Consider the following 16,955-nt stretch of genomic DNA (forward strand, 5'->3'; position numbering starts at 1 on the left):
CCCTGAAACCGCAAGAAAAAAGCAATTCAGGCTTTCGCTTCGCACGAAGAAATCGAGGACTTACGGGGGTCAACGTGGATGCCTTGTGTCCCGAAGCAATTTGCCCAGAGGTCGGTTTGATACGCCAGAAACGAGGGATAGTGTCTTCGCCACGGGCCACCCGTGAGGGGGAAGGTACGCGTTCTACATTTTTTGCGACCATCGGAAACAAAATGGATGTTTGAGGGGGGAAGTCTGTTCGTCAGCAGAGAAAAATGACTCTAAATCGAAGTTACGATTACTGTCTGACACGAATTGTGGACCAGCTCAGGCGTCAACCCAAGTCCCGTATCGATGAACAACTGCTGTACAGCCTACCGCCAGCAGCAGTGTAGTGTTCCTGAACTTAGTTGTAGTTCCTTGTTTTCAGAGTGTTACATGTTGAGTGCGTGTACAGGGGGACGTGCATGACGCCATCAACTAACTCTCTGAAATTCAGAGTATACGTCTGAACCATCGACCGAAGTGCAGGCAGCTGGTCGGGAAACTGCCGAACGTCACTAAGCATCGTGGGGCGTCTACAAATATTTTGCTTAGTTCGCCTCCCCATGAAGTTGTCTGGTCGATAGAGCCACCGGGGAAAAAATATAAGGGCTGTTGAAGTTGTAGTTCACAGCGAATATACTCTGACCTCTCCGTAGATAGAACCGCTTCCGTACGCACGGTACCATGGACTCCACGTGAACAGTAAAGAATTTCTGGGTTGCAGCGGACACTCCACGTTGAGGTTCCCGGACACATGTTAGCTGAATTTGAAATGCATAAAGGTCTTTTCGAGGAAAACATCTTATTTTTCAGCGAACGGGGTCTTCTGTGGTGCGAAGAGCGATTCCCCTCTCTTTCTCTTGTCGTCGATCTTAGCAAAAATGCACATACCTGCGAAAGAGAGGGGAATGTGCAGGGAAAAAGACCAGAACCGAATAAAGCCATGACGAGAGATAGTGTATGTTGCTCTAGCTCTCCAACTCCAACAGTTTCTACGCGAAAATTTAGACATTTTCACGCATAGCGAAGTGCACGGATGGCCGCAAGGGTTAGTAATATCAATACTGGTCACGGGCTGAACCGAAAACAAAGTGCGTTTCTGACAGTTACTTGAATGACTTTCTCTCCCTGCTGAAACGAACAGGTACGATGCTCATTTTCCTCGACCTCACCGCTTACTGGTCCTCCTCATAGGCACTGTCTCCACAAAATGCGCATGCCCCTCTGTGACTAACGTGTTCAGCTGTGTTAACTCTCACCACTGGTTGTGTGATTCGGCCGGATGCTTCATCCGAAAGTCTGCGTTTCTGTCTTAATCCGCTGCGTCCGCCCAGGCCCATCGTGCTGCCCGGTCGACTTTCTTCTCCGCTGTCCAGAGTTCGTGCCGTTTGCATTTTGTTGACCGGAGTAGCTCGCACCAGATGGACCCGACATGCTGCCTAGGCCTCCCCCTTCTTCTGCGGGGATTACCGGTGAGGTCTGAAACTTTTGCGGTAAAGAGAGCGCCTGAGTCTGCGAGGTGCTTCCGCCTAGCCCACACTGCGCAGGGAGAAGAAAGGCTGATGTCTGTGAAGAGATCTTGGAGCTCCTGGGGCTTGGAAACTGTACAGCTGTGTGTGAATGGTATCGCATAGGTTGTGAAGGATACCCTCCCACGTTGGAAGAGTACGGAGGCTCTATGTGTGAAGAATAATGTCTGACCTGTGAAGGATCTCGGCCGTTGCTGCCTCTGCCGTCCAGAACTTGTCTTGCAGACCGATGCGTCGGAGGCTGCGGTGGCATGCTGTGACCCGACGCGTGGCGTACAGGACCCGCAGTGCGCATGTACGTTATTCGTGGCGGAGAAGAAGGTGAGGTATTTCGAATCAAAGGTCGCATATGAAGTACAGGAGCAGGGTCATTTGTGATCGAGACGGGCTGCGGAGCAAGGTGGAAAGAAATCCCGAGCTTCGTCACCTGCTTGGCTAGGTAAAAGTACACCTCGCTGCGCAAATCCAACACCTTCCGGTAGTTTCCCCACCCTTCCACACATGCCATCCAGAGGGAGTACTGGAGGTCAAAAGCGGACCAGAGACGGGAGTCAGAGGGCGTCCGGGAGAAACGGCCAGACACACAACACGCACACACACATACACAAAGATATGAACGATGCAGCGTGCCTCCACCGCAACCAAAACGAGACAGTGTCTGAACATTCGTCCGAGTTCCCTGTGAAGAAAGAAAGTGATATCGCCGCACCGCTTAAATTATGCAGCAGGACGCTTCAGCTGCAACTACGAAAGAAATGTCATCTCTGCTTTTGTTAAGCTCTTTTGACTTCATCCGTGCTACGATCCCCGCACATATACACATGTATGTGCATATACACGTGCAATTCTGTCTACCCTGAGTTCAGATGCAGGGGAAAGGTGAAGCCTAAGTAGCCAGTAGCGACTAAACTGAAGATCAGTGTCTTCAATGAGTTCGCCTTCACTATCAAGCAAAGACGTGCAGCCGTGTTTGTGTAAGATAACAACGGGCAAAACATAACCCACGGACATCTATACTTTCTCCAGGCTGTACGTGGTGCACCACAACCCAGAACGAATCCTTCACGAAATCCATGGGGCGTTGTTCCACGAATTTCCGCATTTTTGTCTCCAGAGCTTTGATGAGGCAGTGAGGCGTGCCGATGCCGACGCGTAGCTTGAGTTCAAGGACGCTGTTTTTTGCTCGTGATTCGTTGGTCAAGACCTTCGAAAAAAGAACTGAATTGCTGTAGATAACCTGGGGCAAAACGCGCGGCGCAAACGTATCCGCCAACGATCGTGCAAGGCCTGCCAATACAGCCTCACCCCTAAATCCCTACCTGTTAGGGGCAGAGAGCGCAGGAGGATGCACGTCAATCAAGTATGTGTGGACCATGACGTGTACAAAACAACGATGTTTCAAAGCCGGAAAAGGACTGCGTACGTAGAGGCATCTGACAAGTGATGCAAATGGCCGCTTGCTACCGGCACGTCTACAGCCGAAAGGATCTTTTTCTGCACTTACTGGTCGACCGTGGACAGTGTCGAACTCTGTTGTGTAAGTTCGGATTTTCCTGACAGTGAGGATTTCACCCCCGTCAACGCGAATGCGATCTCCCACGTTATACGGATTCGTTAACGCGACGAAAATGACTGCTGTGATGAAGTGCTGGTACAAGTAGCCTGCAGGATGAACACACGTACAGGTCGACAAGCTTGGGCAAAGAGTGTTGGCATACGCACCTGTATGATAAATTTTCGAGATCTAGATCCGACATCGCGCTTGCTTGTCCTCGACAGAGAGACAGGATTAGGGAAAAAAGTGAAACTAGAGAACCTACACATGCATTTGCATGCGATTCGAGGCTCTCATGGATAGATGTACAGACGCGCAGATTGTCTGTATTTGTACTTATACAGCTCAACACCCAAATAATGATGCCCGCGTTTCTTTCATCTGAAACCTATCCCCGTGAACACATGCATTTCCCCGTTTATTTGATCGGCGACACGTGCACAACGGAGCCGGAGAAAATTCTCGTCTTTGATCTGGACGTACTGAGGGCGACAGTAAGAGCCGAGAGAAAGGCGGCGCCGGAGACGATGACTGTGTTCATATCCACACCAATGACGAGGAGCATCACAACTGCACATACGAACCAGAGAAGCAGCGAAATCATTCGCAGGACTGTAGACGCGACGCTTCCTTGACTCTGAAAAGGGAGAGACGCACACGCACAAAACGGGAAAGAAACCCAGTCTCAGGAAACACTGTTTTGGACAGTCTGCAGCCTCTCTGCGCGCTCTGTGTGCCGACACCTTCATCTGTCCCTGAGGGGGGGTTGCTGTCATCCCGTCGCCCCTCGCGTATTCAGTCTACTTCGTTTTTTTTAAGAAAAAGGATCGTTTCCTCTTCCTCCCCTTTGATGTTCCGTCTTTCTCTTTTTCTTTGAGGTCAGAGCAGAGGAATATAAGCGACTTACACGCAGGCCGCGAACGAGGCGCTTGCGGGCGTTGTAGATGTTCAGCATCGCGCGTTTAAACATTTCCGCGTTGATTTTCCCGTGCCCTGAACAGACACGCATGCACCCACCTGCACTCTTCCAACAGGGTTGCTCTGGAGTTTCGGTCTGTTCCAGATGCCTCCGTTCGTTCTCGACCCCGCACGCGCCTCCCTATTTGCCAGGACCTTCCGTCAGGCTCAGCAAGCCACTCAATCTGCTCGCCAGACGCGTCGAGCGCCAGAATCAGAGAACTGCGGCTCCGCGGCTCAGAGACGAGGCACCCGACTCCCAGAGGTTAACTCGTGAAATTGTCCTAGGTACTCTAGTGCTTCTGTTTATTCGTCTTGAACTACACCGCCGAGCACACACACGACCATAAAAACGACTTTCTTTCCAGCCACACTCACTGGAGATCTAGCCTCGCACCTGACTCGTGGCCGCTGGCAAAGATAAGGCAGTAAGGCAGTCCGCTCATGGAAATCAGAAGAGCTTTCACATATAGTATTTACGTCAAGCGTGTCAACCCGAAATAAGCCATCCCATTAGACTCGGGCCAGAAGCGCAGTGTGTGGCTTTGTTGCTTCTTTGTGGCTTGTTGGGCGAGCCTCTGTGGCACCACGTTCTTCGGAGAACGCGTTTCAGCTCTCCCCTTCTCTCCATCTTGTTTTTCTTCCACCCACGTCCCACGTGATTCCGCGCATTCGACGCTGTAGAAGTGAACGCGATTCTCCCCGACAACTACTTGGCACGCACCCTGTCCACCTTCTATGAAGGCGACACAATGCTGTATATACACCTCCGTACCTCCATGTTTTTACATTCAAATGCATATACAAGTATATAGAGATAGTTCGAGGAGGCTGCTGTTATGATATATCCCGTCTGAGGTGTCGTTTTCTCTGTCACTGCGGGACGCTGTCGAACCCCCGGCGTGCCGGAAGGCGACATGCGAGAGTCTCTATAAGCTTTTCTTTAGACTATGTTTTTGCTGACCTGCGAAGTCGACTTGCTTCATGAATTCCTCAGCTTCTTCAGGACGTAGATAGAGCTCGATTGTCTCTCTGCCAAGATACGCTTCTTCTTGTTCCTTCTTTTCTGGCTCGTCTACAGACTCTACACTGTGTCTGGCAATGCTGCTGCTTGCACACCACCCAGTGGTGCCTCCTGTCTGCCCAGAGGCGACGTCGAGCTTGGCAGCCCCATTCACGGCCTTCACTTCCCTTCCGTCTTCGCCGGACTTGCTTGTTTTTTCGCTGAATTTTCCGAGTTTCCTCGTGGAGTCCCCTACCAAGGAATCCGCTTTTTCATTACGTATATTGCCCTCCTCAGCGGCGGAGTTGCCTGCATCCGCCGGTACATTATCGCTTCGTGTCTTCTTCACGTTTAAGGACGGGCTGCGACTTCGTGCGCCACTCGAACTCTGTGAACCTTGCAGAACTTCTCCCCATTCGCCTTCCCTTCTCGTTCCAGCACCCACGGGTACAGCCCTCTCCAAAAAGCCAATACTCCCCTCAGGCCGGGCCTCTCCGTTCGCGCTTGACGAGAGACTGAAAAAGGCCGGGCCAGTCGGGGAAGGAAAGCACGAGAACCTGGAGGAGCCTGTCATTTTAGGGAGAGTTGAGGAAGACGCAGAAGGAGGAGACGAAGAACAGGAAGGTGGCTGGAAAGCAGCAGAGGACTGGGTGCGACTTTCTCGTTCATCGAGGGATCCTGAGGACGACGTGGTCGTGAAGGGGACGACACGTGAGTCTGTCGCTTTGCGCAGAGGGAGGTCAGAGGGAGCGTTGGGCGTTTCTTCTCTGTCGCGGGAGGCAGAAGAAGGATGAGAGTTTACAGAACCAGGCAGCACAGTGGAAACTGAAGCTGCTGCACCAGTAGGGGAGTTGTCAGTTGCGGAGGGGGCTGCACGAACATGAGGAGGATCTCCAGGCGAATAAGAAGACCCGACGGGACGAACACTTTTCACACCTGAGACCGAGACCGGAGAAGAGGCAGAAGGGGAGGTAAGTGCCGGACCACAGGGGAAGTCAGAGAGGGGGGAGGAGAGATGAGGCGGAGCCTGCGTGGGAAACGGTGGTGGTCTGTTGGTGGGAAGCATTGCAGTCTTCGCGGGGGTCTGAGGCAGCGTCGAAAACGAGGAAGAGGACACGAGGAATGAGGTCGCGGGAGGAGCGAGGGTGAGCACTGAGGAGGCGGCAGGCAGGCTGGAGATGGCCGCGAGGAGAAGAGCCGACGAGGACGACAAAGAAGACGCAGAGAGAGAAGGCGACGCGTTGAAGGAAGAGTGGTACTGAGTGAGAGACGAAAAGGAACGAGAGTGGCCTACTCTGGTAGCAGACAAATGCGGGTCACGCGATGAGGAACTCGGTGTCACCGGAAGTGGAGAGGAACCAGACACCGATGATGAGAAGGAGGAAGTTGCGAGTCTCCGGCCGCCAGCTGCAAGTGTCTCGTCACCACGTTCTTCTCGAGCAAACCCCTCAACTCCTTCCACGAGCCCGACGTCTCCGCTATTTCTGCTTGTCCCTCCTTTCTTGCTCTCTGCGTCTAGCGGGCTTCTTGGCACGCATAGTAAATTATCCGCGTTTGACGAGACCCTTGATGAAGCACTTCTTTCAGATACTGGCCGCAATTTTTCCTCTTTCCCCTGATTCTCAGCCGTCACATTCGACGCCAACATTGCTTTCGCGCATGAATTACTTTCTGTGGCCACCTTGCCTTTCACACCGGTGTCCAGCTCCCGTGTGGACACACTTGCCAGAAAGCCACCGACAGCTGCAGTTGACGTTCCACAGGAATGCTCTAGTCCTCCAGAATGTAGCTCGTCGTTTGAATGTGCCTTTCGCGGGGCGGGCTGATTCCGAGGAGGGAAGCTGGCGCGCACCTTTTCGGGTGTACATACACATGAGGAGACAGCATGGGCTGACGGGGCTTGCGTTGTGAATACACCTGAGGACGAATCGGGTACGTCCTTTCCAGTTTTCTGCGCACAGGTCAAATCGAGTGGATTTGCGTACTCATGTGCTAGTGTTCTCTCGCTTTGTGCTTCAGCCGGAAAGAGAAGATATCCGTGTTTTGCGGGGGAGTCCAATTGCATTGGCAGAGGAGCACAATTGCGATCGGAAGCAGAAGCATGCGACTCGACGGCTCCGGACTGCACCTGAAATGTACGTCCCTGTGCAGGATTCGCCGGCCGCGAATTGAGGTCTGCAGAACCAGACACCGAGTACTGTTCTGTTTGTGTTTTCAAAGGCGTCTCCTTTTCCCCGCTCTTCCCAGCCTCGGCCGTGAGCGTCGGATTCACTGGAGAAACGGAGGTGGGGGAACACGGGGAATGAGAAGAGAACGAAGAGGCAGGTGAGGCGGAACATGCAGACAAATAGGATAGCGAAGACTTCGGGGCAAGTCGGCGAGAAGGCGCACTTGTCCCTTCTTCCCTCTCCTGGACATACGGGGCAGACAAAGGCGCAGAGGAGGGGGAAGTGTGGAAAGGCGAGGGGGGATGGCAGTGAAAAGCCTCGGCAGAAAACCTCTTCTGCCGTCGGTTTCTGTTCCTCTCACACGTGGGCCCATCGGATCTCAGTCGGCTCACTCCTGTTTCTGCATCGAGGGATGGAAAGGCGCTTCCACAGCACTCGCGCTTCTTTCTCTGTCCCTCAATTGTTCCCAATTCCTCGTGTTCCCCGGGCTTCGCGTGCCGCCTACATCCGGTCGTCTGTTCAGAACAGCTGGAAATGGGAGCGACTCGGTGATGTCTCCACCCCGCTAAAGGGTAGACAATGGGGCTGGGAGCAACTGCGTTCTTGGCAACCCTCGAGGTGTAACGACAGCTATCGGCATCCATTTCCTTCTCGTCGCGCATTCGTTCTTCCTCATCTACGTCATTTTTTTCAAAAGCGGACCTCGCCGTGAAGGGCGAGAGGGATGTCACGCCGCATGCTTCGGCTCTGCTGTGGCAGTTGGACGCTTCTGCTTCATGTGGTGGCTCTTGGGGCAGAGCGAGAAATGACGAGACGCAACATCGGGAGACAACGATGCCCTCCAGCCCTTCTTCGTCTTCTCTGGAGATCTGTCCTCTTCCACCTGTCCGCCTTTCAAAGGCGTCCATAAACGCCGCTACAACCCCGTCTTCTTCATTTGCGTCTCCACTCTGTCTGGTGTGTTCTTTTTTGGTGCTTGTCTCGATGCTTCTCCCACCTTTTCCCTTCACCCCTTTTATTCCTACGACCTCTTTTCCATCGTCTTCCTCTTTGGGTTCTTCTGCTTCGTTTTCCCTCTCTGCTGCTCGGCGAAGCCCGTTCGACGGGGATTTACTTGACTTGCGCTCTCTCCCGGTTTTGACGGCCTGCTTCCCTCTGTCAAGTCTCCGCTGTTCTCGTCTGATGGCTGCTTCATCTTCCCTGCCCTCTGCTCCCTTCACTCCTCGTCTCCCCGCCCCCCTTGCCCTCTCTTCTCCCCGCGTTGTGCCCTCTGTTTCGTTGTCTCTTCCGGTGTATGGGCAGGCCTGGATCTTTCGTTTGGTAGGTAGCGGCAGCGCGGACAGCGTTGGCGCGTCTGCAAACGAAGGCTCGACCTCTGCTGCTCTGAAGTCGTTTTCTTCCAAAGCATGCGAACAACCTGTGTGACCTTCCTGCTCTCGCTGTGGTTTTCTATGGAGTGTCTGTTCTGTCTCTGCGGAATTTCGAGGGGAGGGAAACTTCCCCGAGCATGGTGTGCCAGCCACTGCTTCTCCACCAGTTTTCCTCGTTCGCGATCTAGACGGGACTAACTCGTCAAACCCTCTTGGTTGGTGCTCATTTGTCGCTTCGTTTCGTGAACGTTCTGTCTCGGGACTCGCTACCCAGGGACCCTGCCGAGACGCATCAGTGGAAAGGTGCCAGGTGTCCGTACCGCGGCTCCTAGAAGTCGCGTGGTGTCTGTCGTCGTGTTTTCCACGGAACTGCTTGAGTGTTTCCTCTGTTCTTCTTGCACTGCGAAGACCGCTGTGCTTTCTGCTCGCTCCGGCGCTTCCCTCGATTTCACGCTCTGGGCTGCTGCTGCAAATGCATCTATGCAAATTGTGACCCTTTTTCTCAAATGCCTGACTGCTCTCACTGCCGTCATTCGCAGGTACTCGTTCTCCATGAACCGGACGCGCTAAAGAACAACTGGTGGTCGTTTCGCTGCGGGGATTTCCGTCACAACGAACCTCCCGACACTCTGCAGGATATCTACCGCGAATCGTTCTATGGCTTTTGCTCTGACAGCTTTCCTCACTCGTGTCTGATATTCCCCCGCTCTTCACACCTGTGATACGGTCTGCTTCTGTGTCTCGGCTTTCTCGCCTTTCCGTACTTATCCTACAGATGTTTTCCTTTTCTGCACTTAGGTCTCCGGTGTTTATCCTTTCTGTTGTTAGAGTTTCTGTGTTTGGCTTCTCTGCAGTGAATCTCTCTGTGTTTAGCTTGTCTGTGTTCTGCTTCTCTCTGGTGGGCCTTTCGATATTTTGCCCTTCTGCTTTCAGCCTTCCTGTGGTCAGCCTTTCTGTATTTAGTTTATCGGTGCCTCGATTCTCTGTTCCAAGCTTTTCTGTGTCTTCTTTTGGCTCGTTGCAGGCGGGAGCCGGTGAGGCCTGGAGGTATTCTTTGCTTTCTGGTGGACTTTCACCGGGACAAGGGGCATGGTTCAGCTCGGGGAGAAGCGAGGCGGAGCGGGACGTTTGCGGTCGAGCGTTTTCCTTCACGAGTTGATTAAAAATAAGTTCCGCAATTGTCCCCGTGATTTCCTTGTTCGTCAGAGCGATCCGCCTTCCGTGGATAAACAACGCAGGTGGGTAGTGGAGTGCGTACTGAATCAGCAGCCAGTTCTGAACTTTCGATGTTTTCGTCGCCTCTATGCTTTGCGCCTTCAGTGGTCGTGGCAAACCTAAACAAGGCGGCAGAAAGGAAAAACCACGAGAAAACTGGAAGGACAATACGCATGGAAACAGCCGAACTCTTTCCTTCTTATGCAGCGACCTTCACGCATCAGCAGGAACCAGCTATGTAGTGAATGCCTACACGACACAAACAATTTGTACATACACCGTTGACACATTTCCGATATGTCAGTGCACGCTTGTGTTGACAAACGTAGGCTCTCAAAGCATGAAATCTATCCACATGCACACGTGGCATCACACGTTCCTTCACACATATGCACATGTGCATGTGGATAAATTGAAGAATAATTTTACCTCCATGCCACTACAGATCTGTCTTTATCAGTAGAACGGTCTTCCGTCGGAGATCCTCTTTTAAAACGTCGCTTTTGCCTGTGAACCTAAACTGGCTGTCCTTCTTGTCACATCTTTGTCTAGAGCAAAATGCCCCAAGCATGTAGCTCAAGAGAGCGACCGTGAATTTCGAGCCGGCCTCTCTTTTCTGTCTGCATTATTGTTCCCCTTTCCTCTCCGTTTCTTCGTTATCACTCGGTGTGTATTTGCGTTTGCTTCTTTAACTCCTCTCCCCGTTTCTCTTTGTCCTCTCAACACTCCACCTGTTCTTCTCCCTGATGCGAGTCAACAGTATACATGCTCCCTCTATCTCCTCCATCTTTCTTACTTAGGTCTCCTTCTTTTCCCTTCTTTCCTCTTTCTGTCTTCCGGGAACCACAGCCCTTTCTTTCTGCCTTCCGCCTTCGTTCCTTCACTTCTTCTTTTCCCTCTAGCTCTTTGTTTTCCAGACCCTCGAGCGTACCTTGTCCACTGACTTCTTGGTCGATTCGTTTTTTGGTCAGCGAGTGTCGAATGCGGAAGGCACTCATGGGTCGTTGGTGGTGCGCACGGAGGCCAGGGAAGAAAGAGCCTCTCCCAGGGGGTCTTCCGCCTTCGCCTGGCGCTGGAGCCCCGCCGTCTCCTCTGTCCCTTCCGGTTTCTCTTTCTCGCTCTTCGTGGCCTTCTCTGTCCGCTAGCAGATCCTCCAGGCGCTGTTGTGGCGGCTGCCCGAAATTAGGTGTATCCAAAAAGTCCGGCCGACGTTTCGCCGGGAAGAAAAGTGGACGCAAATGTAGGCCGTGCAGACTCGAACTGAACATTGGAACGCGGAAGAAAACAAAAACAGACGCGCAACAGAGAAAACTGAGACAACAGCAACAAGAGACGACCCACTCCCTAGAACATCCAGAGCCCTGAAAAGCGTAGGCAGGGATTGACACGATCCGAAGTGCAGAGACAGAGAGGAACTCTCGAATGGGAATTTCCTCAACGGTACTGTAACGTCTGTGCTGAAATCATGGCGTCTAGACGGCTTAACGATGTGTCAGAAGCGGATCGTTCTATGAGATCTTGAAGAAAGATAGAGGCAACAGGAAGGACATTTGAATTATTAGGTCGAGGTGCCTCTTTCAGCTTCGCGATTATGACGGTTATGACTCCTGTTCTGCTTTTGGATTAAGACGGATCGACGGTGTTCACTGGGTTCTCTGGGACGCTGCACTTGTCACCTCGAGCCTGCCCACAGACACATAAGAGGTCTTGGAACCGGGACAACTATGGCGTGCACAACCACAAGGAAAGACCGGTAGTTCTTGGCAACTCAGACACATGTGAACATTTAGGATAGCACGTTCTTCTTTGACAGTGCGGTTTAAAAGAAAGGCCCTACTTTCTGCGCCTGCGAGCGGAGAGGTTAAGCGGCCCTTCGCCGACTCTCCGCATGCTCTCGTGGAATCCAAGGAAGCGAAAAGCCGCTCTCCAGACACCTGCGAGCTTCTCTCGAACACTCCAAACTTGCTTTTCGCGTTCGTACGCGCGGCCTGCTCGGGATTCCCATATCGTTTCGTCGTTCTCTCCTTCATCATCTTGCGGGGGCACGAATAAGGCGTCTCCTTGTCGTTTCTCCTCCCTAGAGACGCGGAGAGAAAGAGTAACGTCTTTCATTTCGTCTTGTCCGCCCTCCCACTCGTGGGCGAGCTCCCGACCAACTTCGCCTTCTTCCTCGGAGAACGAATCGCCTCCAACTCTCGGACTTTTCTCCTTGCCCGGCTTTCTCCCATTCTCTTCCGGGTGTCCTTCTTCTCCAGAGAACATGGTTTTATCCAGGACGCATGAATTGCTGAGGACGCTGCGCTGACGCTTCGTCTCGAAGTTCGCTTGGCTTTCTTGAAACATAAACTCGCCTACATTTTCGCGCCTCGTGCGCTCCTGCGCCTCGAACCCCTCCACATCCGATGAAGGAGAACAAGAGAAAGAACACGAAGAAGAAACAGAAGGATATGGACGAACGCGAGGTCTGCCGGCGACCTCTTTAACAAAAGCGTTCGCCTGCGGATCGGAAGTAGGAGAAAATGTGGGTAACGGACCGAGAGAGGAGTGAGCTGTCGTATCGTGTTGCAGACTTTCTTTTTCTCTTCCAGCAGCTTCCTGTTTGCAGAGACAGCCGAAAATGGGGAAAGCGCAAAATAGAGAACCAGCGGGTTTCGCGTTTCAGGCTTTACTTCGGCAACAAAAAACAGGCGGGAACTCGCCGCATATCGGTGCAGAGAAAGAGTGGGGAAACAAAAACAAGAAGAGCACCTCCTCCATCCATCCTTTCCCTCATCGTTGAACATCTCTACGTCCGTGAAGTCTGCCTAATCTTCTGTTCTTCTTCCGTTGATCCTTTCCACGTGTTTATAGTCTCTTTTCGCACTCCGATCTTCTTTCCCCGCGCCTCGCAAGGGTTTTCTGTCACTCGTACTTCCTCCTGTCTCGTTCCCTCTCCCGTTTTTTCAGCTGCTTTCTCCTTACCTGAGAGAAAAGGTCTCTCTGTTCACATTCTTCAAGGCTACACACAGACGCAGCGGACTGCGTCGGTCGATGCCACTCTTGAGGGGTGCTACGCGACCTGAAGAGACAGAATAAAAAATGAAACACAGTGAAGATGACGCTACAAAAGAGACAGAAGAGCGAGACGAAACGGAGATAGAATAAGATCTAGGAGAGCTAAAAGGAAGAAACAAAGAGAGAGCATCCGCACAGAAGGGAGAAAAAAGAGATGAAACAGAGACATGGTGAGGTCGGAAGAGGGAGTGGGGAGAGAAAACACACACAAGCGGGAGGGAGAAGAGACACGATGGAGAGAGAGACGAGGAGAGAAGGAGAAGCGAAAGAGGAAAGAGGAGACAGAGGACGAGGACAGAGAAGAGAACGAGCGGAAACAGAGAAAGGATGAAATACAGAGGATAGAAACCGGAAGAAACTCGCTGTCAAAAAGAGATGTTATGGAAGCGCCGAATGCGAAGAGGACAAAGCTGAAGAATCCACTAAAACACAGATGCCAGTTCCCAGAGGTCCGTCGCAGCTGGATGACGACAAGGGACTTCCTGAGAGCCGCAACGCATTGAAGACGGGGAGATAAACACTGATTTGAACTCTCCAGAAAGAGAAACGCTGCCGTTTCTCGCTTACCACTTCGCATTCAGTTTGCGGATCCGAGCATATTTGGTCAAGTAGTTAACAAGTTGTGAGTTCATGTTCATCAGAAACCCGAGCTCGAAGAAAAAGAGCATGAGAGCGAGGACGGCGCGACGCACAGAAAGAATAAGATAAACGACATTCGTCAGATTGATCGCTCGCAGCATGTCTTGGGTGAAAAACCTTTCATCGCCAAAAAGCCGGTAAAAGGTGAGGGTTTCGATGTCTGCCTTCTCCTGGCTATTGGGAACCAGAACAAGGTGACCTGAGACACCACGGAGATATATCGAAGAATCCAGAGAGAAAGAGACAGACAAATCGGAGGCTACGGACGGAAGACGCACAGCACAGTGGAGGGAGAGAGGAGACAGAACACGTTTTTTTTCACAAGAGACAGGAGCCACGGAAGACCGTCTGGAAGCCGTTAAGAGAGTCCACGGGAGAACTTACGTGTCCATACTCGACAAGCGGTTTATAGAGGTGTACGTGTGAAGAGCGTTTCAGATACACTACAGATTCCAGCAACAGATCTAAGCTTTTGTTGCAGGTGTGTGTGGATATCTCTAGTCGAGCCTTAGCAATAGAGATCGATTTGCTGTGGTCGAGGTTTTTTCATGTATAAAAAGACATGCTGAGACAAATCAGACCTACGGCCGCGCGTGGAAAAGACACTTAACCGCATTCTGTGCTGCAACGAAGAACATATGTGATTACACAGCGTCTGCGTTACCAACCTTGCAGGCCGTTATTTGCTTAGATCCCAGACGTGCCAGAAGTACGTGCACGTGGAACTATGACGACCGTCAAGTGTGTGGATTCACGTTCGTGACGAGAGGTTAGGGAGCTGGGAAGTGAAGTTGCCGAAAGATGCCGGGAAAACCTTCTTACTCGAGCGGGCGTGACCTCGCCAGAAGGCGTAGATGAAGACGCTCCACGCCACATAGAAAATTTCGGGGTCAACAGTCGAGGCAAAGGCTGTCGCTGCTGGGCGTTCGTAGCAAATCAGATTCAGTAGGCCGGTAACAACGATGACACTGAACAAGAAGCGAGAACACACACGAACGAACGCTAGACAGGAGCAGAATCTGGAGTAAAAACACGAAACAAGAATGGCAAGGCGGAAAACAACGGAATGGGAAAGCGGATCAATACCTGAGGGACCCGAGGGCGGCGAACCGACTGCACCTCAACACAGCGTCCCTAGATGTCAGACAGTCGCACCGGAGGAAAGATGATCCTAACGATTCTAGTGAAGGAACGGAACGACAAATGCTTATGTGTGGATGTCGAACGCGAAATTTCCCGAGTTTGTCCGCTTACCGAACCGCCATTGTGCAAAGCCAGAAGCCGAGGTTCAACAGGGTAACGCAGATGAAGACAAAAGAGCCGTTCAGGAGGAGCCTCTCGTTGTCGATATCTCCAATCTGAGAGCAAAGAAGTCCGTAGGTCACGCGCTGTTTCGGATTTCGACAGCTGAAAGTCCCATGCGGAAAGAAATAATTTCGGAACCACGGATGCGGCAAAGGAAAGGGCCCTCTGTCCAGGTGTCTAGCTCTAGTTAGTCTTGAGGCGGAACGCGAATTTGTGTATGCTTTTGCGACCACAGCAAGCACACCTACACTCCGCCGCTACAAGCTACTGTACGGTCCTGGATTTCTCTGATGGACTATACTTGCTGTGACGGTAGACAGACGTGTCGGTAGCGACGTTTGTATTTGTGGTGGGTATCAACTTAATGTCTGAGCTGGTGCTCTTATAGGGATTGGTTTCCCTCCTCTTTTCCCTGGACAGTTTCCCCGATTTTGGGTCGTGTCTTGTGCGTACAATGTGAGGCTTCGGTCGAGCATCATCAGTCACGTCTTCTCCGGGCATCCAGTGGAAATCCAGTTTTCCGAGAGCGTAGTCGCTGCGACTGCTGTTGCTTCCGTCACCCAGCCCCACGAGAAGAAGCACGAAACACACCGAAGCTTGAATGACAAACCAAAGAAGAGGATACGAGTCCGGAAAGACTGCATGAATCCACTTGCGACACACACGAACACACTCCGGCTGGTCACGTTCTTCGTCGTCGCTGTCTGGCTCTTCTTTCTCGTCGTCTTGCGGTCTCTCTTCAATCATTTTTGACGGAGTCGCTTTCGAAACCAGGTCGAACGCGCGAAACCCGGGGGGAGCATCGTCTCCTGGCGGGCCTCGCGGGCCAGACGGCCCGTACAGGAAAGATCCTTGCTGCGAGTAGGTTCGGCTGACGGCCCCGGGAACATCCAAGTACGCACAGGAAGCATTTATCTGAGAAACAAGAGACATAGAATTTGACACAACGCAAAGGAGAAAAGGACCCTGTCACCGCGATGGAAGAATGAATCCAAGGTGAGGGAAATGACATTAAGGCTATTCCACATCGGTTTCCCTTTAGACAGAAGCAATATATGTATAAATATACGTGGAGAGACAGAGCTAAACGGAACTCACGGACAGACCTGCACGCTTCAACGGGTATTACCGCTGCGAGTGTCAGACACAGAGCCATTATTGAGATAGAACACTGTACAGTGATCCACGTGAACCGTTAGGGTAAGGAACTGGTATTCAGAAATGCAGGTACACTCCTGGTGATGTCCCCTAATCCGATTCATATATTAATCCTGGCAGAGTGTCGATGGCTACACATTTTGGACCAAGAAGGCGGCGCGCGTGCCTGCGACCGACGTATGCCTCAAACTTGAAAAGGACGGGTACAGCAACGCCAAAAAAACACGGGCAAGTGTTTCCTTCGCTCTCCCTGCAGGTTACCGAGCTGGCTCCGATGCCGCGGTCTCCTGCGAGAGAAGATGTTCCAGGATTGTTTCGCCCTCCAACATGAGACGAAAAAGGATGCCTCCACCTGTACGCGAAGGGTCGGAAACCTCCTTCTCCCCGTTGGTGTGGTTCTGCCTGTACCGGAAGAGCAGATACTGTTGAACCGACGAAACTCTTGGCGTTGCTAGCTACATCCAGCTGGCTCCGCAAATCGGAGTCTCGAAGCCTCCCCATGACACTCGAGAAATTACTGCTTCGGCGACAGCGGGACCACATGCTTTCTGAAGGAGTTCTGCGAATGGTTCTGCCATCCTGAGACCTGTACCGAAAATTCATCGACTCGCCATCTCGACGGAGGGAAGAGGCTCCGGAGATTTGCGCCGTGTGCACACTCTGCTGGTCAGTGACTCCGGGCCGAGAGGACCACATGGTGAGAAACGGGCAAACGTCAAAGCGTACGGGCGCAGAAAAATGCCGGAAGGGAAGCGGAGAGTTGCTTCCAGTCGAAAGACAGTCCCCTGACGCTGAGGAGATATGCAAGATAAAGGGGAGTGGTTTGAAAACCGAGTTCTTGAATGTTGTGCTGACAAACCCCCAGGTACAAGTGGTATATATATTATGATATTCACTTTGGAGGCCTCTTCTTGTAACTCTATACGGAATACAACGGTCGGGCAGCTGCCGGGTTTCGAGCAATAAAGCGTATCTGAG

General features: G+C 52.1%; 1 protein-coding gene across 1 annotated transcript; it reads right to left on the reverse strand.

The window, feature by feature from the left end:
* Positions 1 to 1,311: 1,311 nt before the first annotated feature.
* Positions 1,312 to 16,520, reverse strand: TGME49_219650 (transporter, small conductance mechanosensitive ion channel (MscS) family protein; the record flags this gene model as incomplete). The annotated part of the gene is made up of 15 exons (XM_018779851.1): positions 1,312 to 1,563; positions 1,726 to 2,073; positions 2,563 to 2,790; positions 3,058 to 3,215; positions 3,592 to 3,745; positions 4,016 to 4,101; positions 5,030 to 9,940; positions 10,753 to 11,081; positions 11,659 to 12,212; positions 12,783 to 12,879; positions 13,443 to 13,713; positions 14,337 to 14,482; positions 14,769 to 14,872; positions 15,273 to 15,734; positions 16,239 to 16,520. The coding sequence occupies 15 exons, from the start codon at positions 16,518 to 16,520 to the stop codon at positions 1,312 to 1,314; spliced, it is 8,382 nt and encodes a 2,793-aa protein (XP_018634794.1).
* Between the last annotated feature and the right edge of the window lie 435 nt (positions 16,521 to 16,955).

This window comes from Toxoplasma gondii, chromosome XII, assembly GCF_000006565.2.
Source record: "Toxoplasma gondii ME49 chromosome XII, whole genome shotgun sequence".
Lineage (NCBI taxonomy): Eukaryota > Apicomplexa > Conoidasida > Eucoccidiorida > Sarcocystidae > Toxoplasma > Toxoplasma gondii.